The sequence below is a fragment of the Molothrus aeneus genome, chromosome 1 (assembly GCF_037042795.1).
Source record: "Molothrus aeneus isolate 106 chromosome 1, BPBGC_Maene_1.0, whole genome shotgun sequence".
NCBI lineage: Eukaryota > Metazoa > Chordata > Aves > Passeriformes > Icteridae > Molothrus > Molothrus aeneus.
This window is the reverse complement of record NC_089646.1, coordinates 51061915-51080036: the sequence shown is the minus strand read 5'-3', so window position 1 is coordinate 51080036 and position 18122 is coordinate 51061915. Positions and strand designations below refer to the sequence as shown.

The window sequence follows — 18122 nt, the reverse complement described above, 5'->3', positions numbered from 1 at the left end:
ATATTGTGCTGAGGATAGGCTGTTACAACTTGAAGCAGAAAGCTTCAAATTTAACTTTGTAGAAATCATCTTACAAATTAATTTAGTGTCCTCCTCAAATAGATCTGTAAAAACCCCAACATTTAGTGCTTTTACACTGCACTTAGTCAATACCATTGGTATGAATGTCTGTGGTGTCTCTGACAAGCAGCACAGTCAGCTCTCTGGTATCTGATTAGCAGCTTGGTGGTTGACCCTGGCCAGCTGCCAGGCATACTCACCTTTCTGGGGAGAAAATAAGATGGTTGTGGGTCAAAATAAACACAAGGAGATCACTTGTCAACTACCTCATAGGCAAAACATATTTGACTTGGGAAAACGAGTTTATTTTATTGCCAGTTAAAATGGAGATGGATGCTGCAAACAAATGGAACCCAACAACATAAAACACCTTCCCGCTTACCTCAGTCCCTCTTTTTTTTCCAGTCTTAACTTCACTCTTTCTCTCCTGACTCCTTTACCTCTTGACTCAGCAGCAGAGGGGGATGGGAAATGGTGGGATCATTGTCTTCTCTGTTTCCCTGCTCTAGTGTGGGCTCCTCTCCATGGGACTGGGACCCTTCAGAGGAATCTGGCAGCCAGAATCTTCCTGTCTCTCTTCCTGTACTCCCCTTGGGGCTCACAAGGCCATTTCTCACTCTTTTTTGCCTCACTTCTGGCCAGTGTTTTAATGGACACAGAATGAGCAGACCCCTGCCAAGACTTGGGCAACTCCGGTTGGTATGACTGGAAAGTCCTACAGGTGATCCTGCCTTGCAGTATTTGTGTATGGGTACGGACTTTCCAGTGTATTTACAGGAGGCATCCTTTACTTTGAACATAATGGGAGTTCATGATCTAGACAAAGGTAGTAAACTGTAATGTTAGGAATTTAATATTCAGATATCTGATTAAAATTGGAGGGAATGGGCTATAATTATTAGACACCTTCATTTTTCACATATGCTAATTTAACAGTGCTGTTTTCCTTTGTTGACGTGTTAAACATGCAGTAATAATAAGGTTGTACCAAGCATAATTATCACATTCTCTTGGCCTTAAAAAAGCCTCAGCTGTAGCTGAGCATGATAATGAAGATACAATAATAGATGCTGCTGCTGTCAATACTGTTTGCATTTGATAATTAGAAAAACCTAACAGCTTATATGTAAAGAATGCTGTGTGAACAGCAGGATAAACTGGATAGCTAACGCCACTGTGAAACATTTTGGCTTGAATTTCCACAGAACATCAAAATAAGGTAGTTGTAGTTATTTAAATCAGGAAGAGGAATGCACTGACGTGCCATACCTAAAAAGATCTATTATAAAACCCATATATAGCATCTGTCTAGACAGCTTTTAAGATTAATTACATTTCAATTCTCTTTAATGTGTGCTTGTTAATTCAAAATTTTCTGATGAGACAAAGACTTAAGGGCTTTAAAAAAGGGAGCACACGAAGCTACCTGGAATTGTAGTAGTTTTACAATGAAAGGGAACTTTGTCATATCAACCCTACTCTTGATTAAGGCCTTTTAAAATTGTTTTTGATGTGCAGTATGTTCAGAACTGGTTTTCCTACTTTGCAATTTCTTCTCTTCTTTTTCCATCCAAAGCTTTCTTCCTCTTGTCCCAATAATGCACCAGACAAGAACAAGCAAGGCATAAGCTCTCTTTTGCTATGGATGGAATTTTTTTTTTGAGGATGCTTAGTTACCAAAGACAGGTGAATTTTGCCTGGAGTGATGCAAAGACTGGATGTAAGAGAAGTGCAACACCATCCTTCCACCCCTTCTTTTCCCTCTTTTCTAGTATGACAGAACCATTAAGGTCTGAATTATCAACACTGATCAGTACAGGCAGTGTTGTCTTTGACTTTAACTTTGTAGTCTGGGTAGAAAGTTTATTTTCAGTTAAGTAGTTCTTTGGAAATGTTCATATTGTTTGTTTATTTTTTACTGGGCAATACATACACATTTTTGCTTTTTTGCGGGAGGAGGCTGGAAAGAAGCAAAATTCATTTAACTATAAGGTTCTTTATACAATTTAGGAATCTGTTATGTTGTACATTTCCTATGGTGTTCTTAGGGCAGAGAAGCTTAAGAGAGAATCATTTTCTCTCAGTAGCACTGCTTCAAGAAAGGAGTCAGATAATTTAAACTAAGATGAGTGTGGATCTCAAAATATTGAAGTCTTCTCTATCTTTTGTGTTTCCGTCTCACTGTTTTATTTAACACCATCACTTGCTTAGGTATTCTGGGAAATACCAGCAGATGTTGTGCCTTTTTGATTGAATATCGCCCTATTACCAAAACAAAACCCAGAAACCACTATACAATGATTGATTATTATCTATTCTTCTCTTCTGCCCCTTTCAAGCCAAATGATAAAAATTGTTCCTGAATATTAGACCTATGACTAGTTTTGATTCCCTAAACATGAAAGGAAAAGTACAAAATCAGAAGCAGATTACATGGTAACTTGTTTTGTGAAGTCATACCTCCAACTGGATCCCACATGTTGTTAACTAATGACATTTTTTGAAAAAATCTGAGTTACTCTAAAATTTGGATATGTATTTTCCTGATAAGTTCCATGGCTTATGCACTTCAGTCTCACTTGAAGCTGTTTGAATTCTGCATCTGATTTTGATATATTGCATCCTAATGCTCCTGTTAAGGATTAATAACAGCTGACCCTGGCTTTCTTTGCATTGGAATTTAATTCCTTTTTAAAAATAACATAAAAAGACCTGAAAGACCCCAAATCTGTATCTCCTCCCACTAATTTTAAAACCATCATAGACCCTTACCACCCACTCCAAGATTTTATTGTCTCCCATGAATATTTAACAGGTAGAGTTTGGGCACACCACATTTTCTGGAGTTAAAACCTCGGTCTCATCTCAAAACTGGAGGTTGCACTTTTGACTGATAGTTCTCATTTTTGCTGTCCTGTGTTAGAAAAGAATTGATTTATCATTCATAAGGATTTTTTAAATGTTTGCAATTTTCTTCTGCTGACATTGGTTACTTAGTTTAAACATTGACTTTAATCTTTAGATTTCTAGATTCTAGAAAATCATGAATCCAAGCAGATGGGTGAGGAGTATGCTTGTGATGCTAGTTGCCCTGACTTGTGTCAGAAACAAGAATCCGATAAATACTTTACACCTGGGAATCGTCTCGTCTATCCAACTTGTTAGTCTATCAGAAAGAAAAATGTTCTATTTGGCTTCAGATATACAAACTTAGGCAAATCTTCATATATTTGTTTCATAATGGTGGGATTTTTTTTTAGTCTCTAGGGAAATAAACAGTCATTCTACCTTTAATTTTTAAATTCTAGGTGCTTTCAAACCTCAGGGAATATGGTAAAACACATTCACAAAATGTGTGCCTTGAAGCTACAGTCCTGAACTGATTTGTACCTTGTGCTGTTGCCAGTGTGCTTAAGGATGCTGAACACATTGGAATCAATTTGCAGATTTTTTTTTTTTACCAGTATATGAAAACACTTGTTAGACTACTCTGATTTACATATCTCTTTTCTTCAAGGTATTAGTGCAAGAAATTTGGGCCTCTAGTGTCAAAATTCACAGCCATGTTCTATAATTGGTTTGAGTTTCCCAGTATGTATAACAAGGCTCAGAGAATGCAGTGTCTCACAGGCTGCCTGTATTGCAGCTTACTCTTTTTAGTCTACAATAAAGAGAGTTCATCAATCTAAACTAGGGTCACATTTTTCTATTATCAAATGGCCCTTGATTTGTTTTGTTGTAGTTCTTACTTTCCTAGCCCCAATTCTAGCCAGGATTTTGGGCCTAAAAAAGGCCACAAAAGAGATTAGCATGGTTTGGAAGCTTATCTTCAGGTTTTGTGAAATCATATCATGACCAACATGATTTAAACATGTGCCATGTATAACATATGTATTACATTGATGCAAGAGTAAGGAAAAAGATCAAAATTATTTCTTCTTTCACATGCAAAAATACCTTTTCAGAATACTTTGTTGATGCTTTGGTGAAATCAACATATTATGACAATTTAGTTTCTTTGGTCACTTAATATTTCTTCAGAAATGTGGAGAAGAGTGCTTTTTAACGAAAGAGTTTGCAAAATGCGATTGGAGTTAATTGTGCCATGCGCCAGTCACAGGAATTGAGTAAGCACATAATTTAAGCTTAATTGTAGGTGAAAATCTTCATAGAAGAGGCAGGAAACAAAAGTTAGACCTTTTTTGTCTTTTGCACAAAGGTAAAGAGTAATCTGTCAATATAATACGGTTACATTCATATATCACACACCTTTTGGCTTTTGCTTCTCTCATCACTTCAAACAATAGGCAACTGATAAACAGTGGACTAATAGCTTCTGCTATAAATATGACATATCTGTTTTCCCTAGAGGGGATATGAAGGTAAACATCAATGGACAAACACGGAATTTAAAATCAGGGTTTTATTCAAAAGTATTATTAGCTTAAGTGATGTTGGCTTTTTGCTGTGCGAATTGAGAGGCAATTCTTTGTTGTGTTTTGCATAACCTTCTAATTTCTATTTTGCTCCTCATCTAACCAAATTGGAATGTGCTTTGGATGCTTAATGGTATTAAATATTTTGTCTGCCTGGTAGGAACAGAGTTTGCTCCCTAGCCATTATAGGGAAAGTGTAGTTTTCTGGTAAGGCCTTCAAAGAGGAATCCTCAGCTTTTGCTCTGGGTTAACTTTTTCACAAGACTTTTGTTAAGCATCTCAACCAATATGTGGATAGGTAGATAGCCTCATTACAGATTATAAAATATTTCTAACATAATTTTTGGAAATGAATTTAAATACATTGTATACACTAAAACATCTACTTTTCTGTACCTATGATACATTGGTTTGAGAATTAATGTTTGGCTTTCTGTGGTAGTGCTTTTATTGTTCAAGTGTCCAGCAATTTTAAAGTCACTGTTGGCTTTTATCTTGCTTAAATTAGATAAAGCCTAGAATAACATCTCTAAATTCAGAACAATTATGTTGGTAAAGAGCTGCTAAAAGTAAAAAGACCATTATAATAAGTAGGAATTTGAGGAAATAAAGAGCATATTTTGTTTTTGCTGGAGATGAAAGCTTATTTTAGAGATGGAAACCTACTAACGCAATGATGAAAAGTAAAGCTGTTTGAAAAAATCTTTGGAAAACATTAGTTGTTGCCCACTAGTTGTTAACCATTAGTGTTTTATCTCTAGGTTCTGAAAAACAAACAAATCAAATAAGGAACAAAAAAAAAAAAAAACCACAAACCCAAAACACCCACAAAAACAAACAACTCCTCCCAAAAAACCCAAACAAACCCAGCTTCCACCTCTGCCCATAAACAAGAGACAATAGTTGATATAAGTTGACTGAAGAGGAACATAGGTGAGGTAATTAATGAAGGAAATTATTCTAATTTAAATGAGACTTAGCAAAATAAATTGTGAAGATTTTAATAGTTTTCTTTTTCTTCATCATTGTGGGTCCTTCCTCCTGCTACTCTAAAACTTCACATGACCTGGCTCCAGGTTTCTTCATACTTAACTCAGGTATCAGTCTGTGAAAAATGACTTGTACCTGTAAAGGCACCTAAGATGGAGCTTCATTTGCTGTAAAAAGCTTTCAAAATGCTCAGGTGTTTTCAGTAGTGAAAAGGTGAAGAAATATATTTGCATGCCAGGAGGTTAATAACTGAAGAAGCACCTGAGGGTTGGGTATGCAAAAATATGGAAATATTAATGAATTTTACTTTGAATACAGTTGATAGTCTGTTATTACTTATGCACTAAAGACAATTTAATGACAGCCCAAGCAGGTAACCAGACTGACTGACTTTCAATTATTCCAGGTGCCATTAACCTTAGTAGTGGAGATTTCTTTAAATGAGCAAAAAAGATGCAGGTTTCTCACACATCTTTGAGTTTCACAGGGTATAAAACAGTTCACAAATGTGTTCATAAAAAGCAAAAGGGTGGGAACATTTGGTGAATTCCCAAAGGACTGTAGACTCTAAAATAAGCCAGAGGAAATCCAGATGTACTTTAGAGTGATGTAAAAATTTCTGCTGTTCAATCTCATCCAACAAAAAAAAAAAAAACCACCTAAATCAAACCACAACCTGCAGCCAGAACCAGCTGCCTAAGTAGCCTTACTGTAGGTAAGAAAGAAACATACTTTTCTAAAATAATTTAAAACTGAATTTTACTAAATGATTAAATAATGCATATATTTAACTTTGATGTGCCTTGTTCTTTCTGAATATAAAATATGAAATGAAATATGCATTTTGGTTAATGAAGAATTTAAAATTATAATTTTCTGAAAAATTGAATTTGGCAAATTTTTGATAGTTTTCTATTTTTCCTTTGTGGGAAGTTGAAATTTTTATAAATTTTAATTTCAGGAGGCTTCTTTGTATACATTTATACTTACAATGATTCCATACTGAATAATTTAATTAAAAAATAAATCCTAATATCTCTGGGTAAGTTGCAAGTCACAGTAATTAATGATGTTAGCTTTAACCCTTTTCTCATTTTCAGTGGTTAAAGACAGAAGTTTGGAGAGTTCTGTGATTTATGTTGTATACCACTTGATGACAGCAATGCATCCAGAAATGTGTCATAATAGTCATATCGTACATTGCTCATTTATACAATTCTTACGATATTTTCATTTCCAATATTTCCCAGGGATATTTTAAAATGTTTATTAAAAGTTCCTTGAACTAAGAAAGTTTTTGTAGCTGCGCTATGAGGGCCCCGACAAAGGAGGAATGATGAGGAGGTCTCCATTGATATCAGAAGGCTAATTAATTGCTTTATTATACTATATTATTCTATACATATAAAATTGAACCTGCCAAGCACTCAACTCTGCACACCTGCACTGAAAACTCATGACTGTCACCTGACAGTCCTGACACACACACACTCTTGGCCCCAATAGGCCAAGGAAACAAAACACCATGACTTTGGGTAACCAATCTCCATATTGCATTCTACTTTTGTACAAATAGAGGCAGAGCAAATGATAATAATTTTGAAGAGAATGTGAAACCCAGAAATATTCTTGGGAAGGTGTGCCTTGCTTTTCTCCATGAAGAGGAATATGGGGCTTCAGGTTTTGTTACTTATTAATAGCCTGGGCCTTATGATGGAATAAGATAGTAGTTTGTAGTAATCAAAATTTTTAGCCATACCACGACCTTTCAGATTAATAAGTCATTGGCTACTCTAAAAACTGGTCAATAGGTATCAGAAATGAAGTTCAGGTGAAAAGAATCCTTTGGGAAGGATCTTGTACTGTCTTTGGGCATCCACATGCAGTTTTAGAAATGGCTGTGGTGATGTATCCAGTATTGCCCAGAGATGAATTCCTGATTCAGGACCAGAATAAAGAAGCAAGTCTCACTGCTCTGAGCAAAGTAAGCACCGTAAAAAAAAAAGCATTACCTGAGATGCATTCCTTTCCTTATAGAGCTCTAAAGAAAGGCTTGATACAAACCTCAAAACATGAAACCTTAATGCTTAAGGTTTGTGTGAAGACCACCAAATTAATGTAACTAATTGTTGCAGTGTGATTTCCTGTTTCACCTATCCCAACCTCTCAGGTGTGCCAAGCTTCCCCCTCCCCCTTTTGCCCTCCTGCTGAGAGCTGCCCATCAATCTTAACATTCCAGCAAGGGTGTGGTGTGGTTGGCAGAAGTTCAAAAGATGCCCCTCAGGTCTGGGCTCATTGGCCTGTCCAAGTGTCTTTATCCCTTGAGCCTTCCCCTCCTCACACCTGGTTGGCCCTCACCTGTCCCTTCCCATCCCCCTGTCCCCGGGGCTTAAAAGGAGACGAGACCATGCGGCCCAGAGTTCTATTGTGAGCTGTTACCACATTCAGAGGTCTACCACCCTGAAATAAAACTCTGGATTAAGACTCTACGATAGAACTTGCTCCTTTCTCTTCACCGTCGTCTGAACCTTTTCCACCAGAGATAAACTGAGTTCCTACTTTGCCTGGATTTGTTCCAAGTGCCCAGCTGCAGCATCCAGCTGGCCAAAGGTATCTCTGGGGTAAAACGCCACAGCTGCTGCCTTTGGTCCAACAGCAAGAGCTAGACAAAGCCAGGCACGACACACCCGGAAACATCGGGATTAATATTCTATAACTAATGGCTTTACCTTGGAGGAGGGAAAAGGAGCTGCTACATTTTCTTCCTTTCCAGCAGCAGCTAACCTTTTGAACAACAATGGATTACCTCTATTTGTGGTATTCAACTTGAAGTGGAGTATAAAACATCCCAGTCGATCAATATGAGCTGCCCTAGTCTTTTAGATTACAGCTGAGCTCGAGCAATACTTGCAGAAAAGCTTCAGCTCATTTGCTCATGAAGTTGAACATGAATTTGACTCCCTAACAGTCCATCAAGGGTGTTGTGTGAAATGTCAGTCATGTGGAGAATCTGCCAGCTTCTGCAATATGGAAAATAGGTGGGACAGAAGAGGGTAAAAAATTGAGCTTCTACTCTAGCAGCCATCATCCCTATTTACTATCTATATAAAGAGGCCCAAGAAACTTGGGGAGGAGTAAACTTAGCTTGTTATCCTAAGAAAGAGAAAAAGAAAGGCGCAGTATGTGGTGGGATTTCTTTAAACTGTATTCCAACAACATACAACATGCAAAAAGCAGATTTTTTCTTGTTGGGTTTTTTTTTGTTTGTTTGTTTTGTTAGAACAACCCCAAATGTACCAAAAGCTTGTACCTTTGGCAAATACCTGACAGGCAAGTATTTCCTTTCCCCATAAGAGAAGGTTTTCTTTGATAAACTCTTCACTGATTTCTTTCTGCCTTAATACTTGAGAGCATGAGGTATACCCTACCTGGCTTTTTTCAGCCATTACCTGCATTCCTGTCACATCATCTGAAGTTTGGATAGAGGCATATTGTACTGGACAGTAGGGTTGTGACACAGGGCAAAGGTTGAAATGAAACTTGTGACAGCCTGTGTTCAATGACACCCACTTTTAAGTTTGGTTTTTAAAGGGCCTGCCATTGATGATGAGCTGCTTTGAAGTACCTCCTGCTTTTGGCTTGCATCACTTTAAAAGTTCATTTGAAACAGTGCAAAAGATATTCTAGCAGCTTGTGCTTATTTATTCCTACTCTTTGGGGAGACACAGGCTTGTGAATTAAACTTGGTATATTCTAGCATTCATTTTGGATTATAAAACCTACCTGTGCTATATGGAACATGAGGCTGTCTTAGCATAATAATACACTGCAATCCAAACCAGCTGCATTAATATTCCTATTGGTTGTCATTGGAGACATGCCAATGTTCCCATATGTACTTACCCACGTTTCAGAGTGTCCTTGCAATCTCATGATTGCTTTTCAGAAGTGCTCGGTGGCTTACTCTTCCTCCTCAGTACACTACAGTGAATTTATGTATTCAGACTGGAGGAGAAAAATGTGTTTAAGCTAACTAACATTTAGCACACAGTACAAATTAATCCCAGAAGATAGGATTCTCTCCCTTGCTCCCTAACATTTATCTTGGAATTCATATTTAAAGCAGAAGTCTTTTGTAAGTAACGATTGAAATTGTTTATAACCACTTTTTCCCTCTACATTTGACAGGCATTCTTGTATAATTAATGAGTTGGATATACTGTTAATAGTTCAGATTTTGTGGTTTGTATTGTAAATTTTCTGTTTGTCTAGTGTAAAAGAAAGCTGATTAGGACATTTAGTTAGAGTCAGGACTTTGGATATTTCTTGGCTATGATATTTTTTTCAGTGCTGATATAGATTGAATCATCTCTTTTATCTTCTGCTAGTGATTTATTATGGTTATTTTTAATTCAGAATACAATATTGACATAGCAGTGATTTGCCTTTTTGAATCTAAGTTGTTCAGCTTTTGAGTTCTTCTTTTCTGACATACACATATGGAGCTTTTTTAGTAAAGTTTTTCTTGGTGGCATGTTTATATCTTAGATCTATCTTTCAGCAAAATTGTTGTCCTAGATTATAATTTGATAGGAAATCTTAACTGACGATTTTAAAACAGGAGGGGTAAATTGTGGATTTGGTGTTTATTTAAAGGTATGTTCCTCCATGCACACTGGACCATATGATGTAAAAGCCTTCCATATTCAAAAGCATACTTAGTAAGTCACCATCACTTATTTCTGATGAGTTATGGTTATCAGTATCCAAATACTTTTCATTTTTAGAACCACTGTAGACATCACATCTGTCTTTTTACTTTGCTGACAGATTCTTTGCAAGAGCTTCTGGGAGAGCTCTGATGCAACTCCAGATTATTCATAAAAACTAGCTGTAACTATAAATGTAAATTCCCATTTCTTAGTATTTTTAGATAGTTTATATGCATTCCAACCTACTGCTAGATACAAATGTCAAGAAGACACAAATGAACTACAGATTGTTTTTTTTCATCTACTCAGACTACTTTGATAAGATATGTCAGCAACTTTACAGGTGACCTGTTTATTGATCAGGAAGCTTTTGAACAGACTTCTGTGAATGAAGCATCAAGGTATTTTACTCTGCTTTGCCCATCAAAAATCATTGAAATGACTGCTATAGTGAAGATAAACTTTAATAACCTGTGGGGTTGATAAGAGAGTTTGTGAGTATATGGTCTGCTTTGTGCTGCAGTCAACAGCTGTCCCTTCAAATAATGTGGTCCCTATTCCCCAAATAGTTCCTAGACTAGTAAGTGGGAATTAAAGGAATTTCAGGCAAAATAGGAGATGGGGCTTTTTTAGTTTATTCAGCATGATAGGTAGGATATAAAAAAAAAGCTATGAATAGACTGTAAAACAGGAAAGAATGGGGAGGTATATTTTCTTTGTTTTGTTGAGTGTGACCACCAGAAATATGAGAGGCTGCAGTTGTTAGGACAAGAGATCCATCTCATCTGCTATCTGATTTCCAATAGCCAAGTGCCTCAGAAAACATGTAAGAACAGAGCAAGTGCACAGCACACTTTTGCTTCAATGATCTTTAGGTCTTGAGGAATTTGAAGATTGGGGATTGCAAATGTTTCTCATTTGTGAGGCCACATTAGATGGCCTTTGTTCCGTTTATCTAATTGTTATAATCTTAAGAAGACATGTTTTTGATGGACATATGCTTATTTCCTTCTGAATAGGGAAGTCAGAGTAGCAAATGTCATCATTCCTATGATAAAGTTATCAGTTCTCTTGATCTAAACAGAATAGAGTGGAGTGGAAGTGTCTTTTTGCTTCAGAAAGTTAACATTTAAATGGACCTGAGCTGCCTTGGCCGTTAATATATCACTGAGATAAATGGTATGGAGGAGAGTTTATTCCTTTGCTGCTGCAATGCTGGCAGGAGAGTGTGCTCTGTAATTGATTAACAGGGCACAGTGCATTGACTTATATGGGGAAGGCTATTATATCCCAGTAACAGGAAGGTATATATGATTCTGCTAAGTAAAAAAATTGAATTCTGCAGGAAGTAACTAAAACTGCTGGAAGAACAAAAGGTTCCCAGGGTTTGGGGTTTTTTTTCTCTCTTAAATCTATGGTAAAACAGTAGTTCATATTCTGGTGGAAGTCTAAATTGTGCAGTATATTTAGTGAAACTTTCATACAGGGCTAGAAATATTAGTTTATGTAAGCAGTCTTTTAACTTTTATTCTGTTGGACCTAAAGTTATGAGTTAACGATGAGATGTAATAGCTTCTTTAATTCTATTAATCTGAAATATAGTCCTTCCCTGTAATTCATACACATTTATGGTGAATTTCCCATATTTTAAATCCTAAATGAGCAGGCAGATTGGGAGGTTTGGTTTTTTTAGAACAATGAGAAAGTGAGATTTTTTTCTTATTACTTGGTATGTCAAAATAGACATAGTATAGAGGATTACAGTTCTAAACAACAATGAAGGGAAATGGTATCAGCTCAGGGTTTTTTGCTAGCCCCCACCACAGTATTGATGATTACAATGAAATTTAGAAATCAGAAGACTCAGATTAAATACTTGAGAAGCATACATGTAGATCACATACACATACATTACATGAAGCATATTTATGACTGTCAGTAAAAATTGTGACCACAATGGCAATAGAGGGATGCCCCCTCTATTTTTTTTTTACTAAGTCAAGCTTCTCTGTCTTATTCTTTTGAATCCAAGAGTATGAGTTAGTGAAAGAGAAATAAGGCAAACCTTTAATGATTTAGAAACTAGTATTCATTCCAAATACATTTCCCATATTTCCTTTTGTGGATCTTCAGTAGTAGCACAAATAAAACAGCTGTCAAATTAAAAGGAGGGTGTTTTCTTGATAGCTACTGGAACCAGTAAAAGATCTGAAGTGCTGATGAGCTTCTATTATTAGGAGAGGCTTTTTTCATCTGTCATGTTTTTTTCTGAGCCCAGTGTCAAAAATCTATATTTATTTCTGTTGCAGAAATGAAGAGTTTGCTCACATTTTTAAGATAATTTTTAAATGTTTATGTTTTTAGATCTTTTATTTCACAGTTTTTTAGACTATAGTAAGGAGTAGCCTCCCATTATATTAGTGATAAATCAAATTGCATAAGTTGAACACATTTTTTGTAACTAAGTTTTTACAGTTCTAATATTTTTCCAGGAAGATGCAGGTTTTTCTTCCCACCCCAGTTTGAAGTTATGGATGGCAGAAAATTGTGTAAACCTAATAATTTACTTTGCAAAATATATTTAAAACCCCTCAGGAAACAGAACAAAGGTACATGTTCAATGTTAGCTTTCGTTACTGATGAGAAAATGTTTTTTTTTTCCCTTAAGGGTAAATATCATGTAATATAAGCAAATGAAAATTATATAAAAAGAATGTGGTATGTATTTTAAAAAACTTCTGATTGTGTGTTGTTCTACTTTTAAATGTTTCATTCAGTTTTTACCAAGACAACAGGAATAATGGCAAATGCCTTCAAGTCTCTAGCTAGGTAGCACAGAAAAAGAAGGGACAGCACAAGTAGTTTTCAAGCCGAAAAGCTATCATGATCTATAGAAAATAAACCAATAGATGAAGAAATGCTTGAGAAAAACTTTGTCAAGTAGTTCTGCATTTATATGTTAGGCCAAATTTGGCAGTTGTGGCAGTCTGCTGCTCACTTCTAGTCTTAGCTCTAACCTTGTACCACTTTGGCTGAAACAAAAGCAGCCTGGCACCCAGGATCTGAGAACACAGGTGTGTGCAGAGGTGTGTGCAGCCCTGGTGTGCTGCTGCTGGGGTGAGGTGTGAGTAGCACCTGGTTTCTGACCAAATGTGCTGCTCTGCTGCAGCCAGAGCAGAGGGAAGAGGAAATCGATCTTTCTGCTTTGTGGTATAAACAGTAATGTTTCAAACCATTTATCTACCCTTGTCAAAATTCCATCATTAAATGCTGTGGTAGTGAACTTAAAAGTCATTGGAATTATCCTTTAATTCAGTCCAAAGTAGCTGCCCTTTACTCTTGTTTGTGCTTGTGAGGATTTTTTTTCCCCTTAATGTTTGTTAACTCAGACATTTGTAAAGGACACTTAATTTCTTTGTTAAATGTCAAAATACTGATTCATGAATGAATGTTCTTTTGTGTTTCAGTACTTCGGTTTCTATTCCTGTGAAAGTAATTTTATTTTTCACTACATGAGACATTACCTTTTAGGAGAATTGCATTATATATTACTTGATGCACTCAGAAACCTTTTTTTTTTCCTCCTAAAGTTCTTTAGAAGGTAGGATTAATTTCGTTTCCGTGTGTGATCCAGTCTGATCAAACAACTGGTTTTTAATTGTACCAAAACTAGGTGTTGTGGCTGAGCATTAAATATGCTGCTTATGCATATTTAGACATATTGCAGACTACCTATGGTGACCTAATACTTTATAGACACATAAATTGAGGGTATTTCCACTTACATCAGAGACTGTGCTGCAGTGCATGTGTTTAGAAAGATTAGTTAGGCTTACTGGTGTAGGTTAAGGCTTTTTTTAGTTTTACCTGTGGTATAAATGAGTAATTTAAGCTACATATTTCTCCCATCTGTTGAAATATATACAAAAAAACTCACAAAAGGCAGTACATTAATTAAGTATTTGAAATATCTTAAGCCATTTCTCTTCATTCTAATTTATATAATACAAAGAAGGAGATTTGATTTATAACTTTTTCTTCATTAGGATGGGTAAGATACTGATTTTGATTTTTTTCCATTTTAGATGTTAATACCAAGTTAATCTTCTTTATAGTAAGGTAAAATGGAAGTGAAGTACTTAAATGAATTATAGAGATTAGCTAGTATAGTTTCTGTTCAGTGAATCTGTTGTATCTGATAATTCATAAGCATTCATTAATATTCCCTAATTTATTTTCTTTTTTTAATATCAGATTTATCAGCACTTCTATTACAGAAGTGAAAATATGTATCTTATTTACTTCTTAGAAAGCTGTCATGATAATACTTTTCTTTAGCACTAGTTTTTTGTGTCACCAAAAACATCCCAAATGTTTCAGAGTAGGCTTTTTTGTTCAACCCCTGTATCCCCAAGGAGGGTGATGGCTCATGGTTAGATATTACCATTATCTTATTTTGTCAGTGGTTGAAATCTTTATTTTCTCATGTCAGTGTGTGTGTTTGTGGTTTTCTGTGAATTTTCTTGTGGTTTTTGAGGTGAGTTTTTGTTTGTTTTGTTGGTTTGTGGTTGTAGGGTTATTTTTGTTGAAAAGCTGTGATGTAGCTACATGCATTCCACATGTACAAAAATAAAAAGGATGTGTTATGTTATCACCCAGAGGGAAAATAAAGGGCACGTTGTCTCTTAATACACATGAATAATTAAGAGCATAAAGTGAATCTGTTTTCTTGTGTTTCAGAAAAGTGTGATGAACCTCTGGTCTCAGCATTGCCACATTCCTCCTTCAGCAGTTCATCATCCATGACAAGCAGCTATGTGCCAGGATATGCCAAGTTAAACAAGCGAGGAGGTAAGGGACATTGTCAACCTTAATGTTTGGATATTTCAAAAAGTGATGAATTATATTTTTAATGAGAAAATGTGTTTTATGTGGAATACTGTTGGTTACTCTTGTTTGAACAGACTCTTTTTATGAACTGAATTTTCTCTTTCATTGTATGGGAGACTAATTTCACTGCAGGGAGAAGGGCACTACCAGTAATTTATAGCAGCATGGGCCACATGCCTGATGTCAATGGACTCATACAGTACAGCTGAATCATTGACTTCACATAAAAGGGCTTGGGTACCACAAGGTGGCTGGGTCCTGTCTGCATTAGGTACTTGCAAGGTCATGGTTGGAGCAAAAATAAACAACTTTGATGTGACTTGTTGATGTAACTTGTTCCCACCTCAGCAATGACTGCTGTCATTCAGGCTTTTTTCTATCACCACAGGGACTTTGGCTTATGCATATATATCTGTAATGCAATGAGTATCTGTAATACTTCTCTGTTCAGATGTGACAAAGCTGCCTCAGACTTAGTGGTTGGAAGAACAGGTGCATAAATTCAATGGCCTACCTGGTTTAATGATACTGAGGCATCATCCACTGTCCACAAAGAGTGCTGGTAGCCCTGCCAGCTCTGCCAGTTGTCCGGAGGTCATCATGTAGGAAGGAATGAGATGGGTTTGATGTCAAGACAGGAAGCATAATCTGTAAGTGGGGAAGAATATGGGGTAGGTCCAGGCATAGATATTCCTATGATGTGGCTCAGGTACTACCTGGAGGCTGAAATGGGACCCCAGGCTCAGTGGCAGGGTGGGTGGGTTCTCCACTGGGTAATGCAGTTATGGCCTGTTGGTACTCTCAGAGCCCTGACACTGTTGGTTTACTGGTCTGCAACTTCCCTGCATATTTGTGTTTTACAGCTGTAGAATTCTTGTTCTTTGATCTCTTTATTTCCTTCTTTGTTTATTTTTTGGTTTTTTTTTTTTTTTTATTTTTTCCCCTTTGGTCTCTAAAATCAGCTTTAGCAGGCCCTGGAGTTAGTTTCTTTTAACAACTAGCAATTGATATAGTGAGTTACTTATAGTCCTGCTTCCTCTGATGTCAGTCTGTGCCTGAATATTGAATACCTCTGCTGTCATCCCATGGTTGTGGTCCTCTACCCTACATTTTATAAAATAACAGTTTATTCTCTGCAGAAAAGGTATGACAGGTACAGAAATATATCAAAATTGTTATACTGGTAAAGCCTAGCCCATGAAATCACTCAGCTAATTTAAATGTTATACAGATCAGGTTATGTTATTGGTTGTTAAAAAATTGCTATTGCAAGAGAGCTAAACAGATGCCAAAGACTAGCTTAGAGAAAATATGACTGATGAGCTCTAGTGCTACAGGCCTGCAGATCTGATGCAAAGTCTGTGGCCAGACAGGAGCATTGGCAATTTCTTTGGTTTAAGGCCTGCAGACCAGTAGATAACGTGGTTTGTTGCTTCTGAATGAGAATAGATGTTGTTTTATGCTGGTTCCAGGCTTTTATTTCAGTGCTCCATGTATTTTGGTACATGCCTTTTGCAGTTCTCAGGATTTCTGTGGCAGTGTGTTTGGATGCATGTTTTGGTAGGCTGTCAGGTCCTTTCAGTTGTGTCTTTAAATATTGATTAGGTGAAAGGAGTGGTGCTTCAATCCTAAAACACTGCTCCTCTTTAGGTTGAATTCTGTTGTATGATTATAGTCATATCCATTTCCTGTTCTATGTTTAAAAAAAGGCCACTAGAACCACTTTAATAAAACACAACTTAGCATCAGCTTTGCTGGGAGGCTCTTCCTTTTTTTTTAGATGAGTATTTCTCCTTTTTGTTCACAAGACTACTTATTCTGTTCTAAGTGAAAGGCAGATTGACATTTGGAGTTTAATTTTTTCTTTTAATTATACTTACCTCTCCTTTTCTTAACCTTAAAATCACTAAATGCAGTTTCTTTTAATGATGTTTCTTTACTGATATGGATCAATGTTGTCATTAATCAAACACTGGCTTTATTTCCTCATTGGAAATTTAGTTGCACCCTTTGTTAAATAGCAGTTTCATCTCTTTGTTTAAATAGCAACTTTGCTAGATTGTTATTATCCGTCTCTTAGTATCTATGAAGTATAGCACAAATACTTTTCAAAACTGAGGCTCTATGTACATGAACAATATCTTTTTTCCAATCCTAGTGGCGGTAAAAGTACTGCAGAATTCAGGAGTGTTTAACACAGGAACTTGTCTGTCTGTGTTTATGCTTCTACAAGTGATGGAAAATAGCTCAGTTTTAATACTGAGCTATTTTACAACTTCACAGAATTACAGATATTGCTAATCAAACCAGTAATAAGTGAATCCAATTTTTTTCTCTCCAAGGAGTCATTATCAGCTAATAGATTCCCAAATCAAATGTGCTATTTAAACCACACTATGCTCAAGTCATTAAATGGAAAGAACTCCCCCTCCTCTAGCCCCAGACCCCTTAAATTAAAGAAATGCACATTTGAAAATTCTACTCTCCAACCCAATTATGTTTCTTTCGTGTATTCATGGCACGTCACTCCAGACTGGCAAAACACTTTATTTGAATAGATGGGATATTTTATTCCATTGATTAAGGCACTGATTCCCTGAACAGCCACATCATGTTATTAAGGAGGCTGGAGTTGTCACTGTAGGTGTTGTGGTTAAGTTTCCTGCTATAAACATTGCAATTGGAAGGATGCATGCCAAAAAGAATTTAATATTTTCAGCATTTTTTAGGAGGCTTCAAAAGCAGAAACATCCATGAATTTACTCTAATGTTTGGTAACACTTCATTTGCAAATCCTGTAACTAGTGATTTAGGCAAATAGAATTAAGTATTTGTGGAATGGCATTGATCTGGAAACTGCCAGGGTGTATATGTAGCGTGGGTTTCTGTGTCAGTTTGTGAAAATATTTTGCATTTTCCCCATCTCTCTACTTGGACCCATGTAAGCCTTCAGCAACTTGTGGGTTAGTATGTATACTTATTTCAAATGAAATGCAGATTTGATGGGCAGAAATTTGATTAGAAACATTAACCT

The 18122-nt window shown here is 36.3% G+C and overlaps 1 protein-coding gene across 1 annotated transcript in view; it reads left to right on the top strand.

Moving 5' to 3' along the window:
• CNTNAP2 (contactin associated protein 2) overlaps positions 1-18122 on the top strand; it is a 1033176-nt gene that overhangs the window by 301880 nt on the left and 713174 nt on the right. The window contains exon 2 of the mRNA XM_066557113.1: positions 14939-15049. Within this exon, the coding sequence (XP_066413210.1) occupies positions 14939-15049 (111 nt within the window). The remainder of the gene's footprint in view (positions 1-14938; positions 15050-18122) is intronic.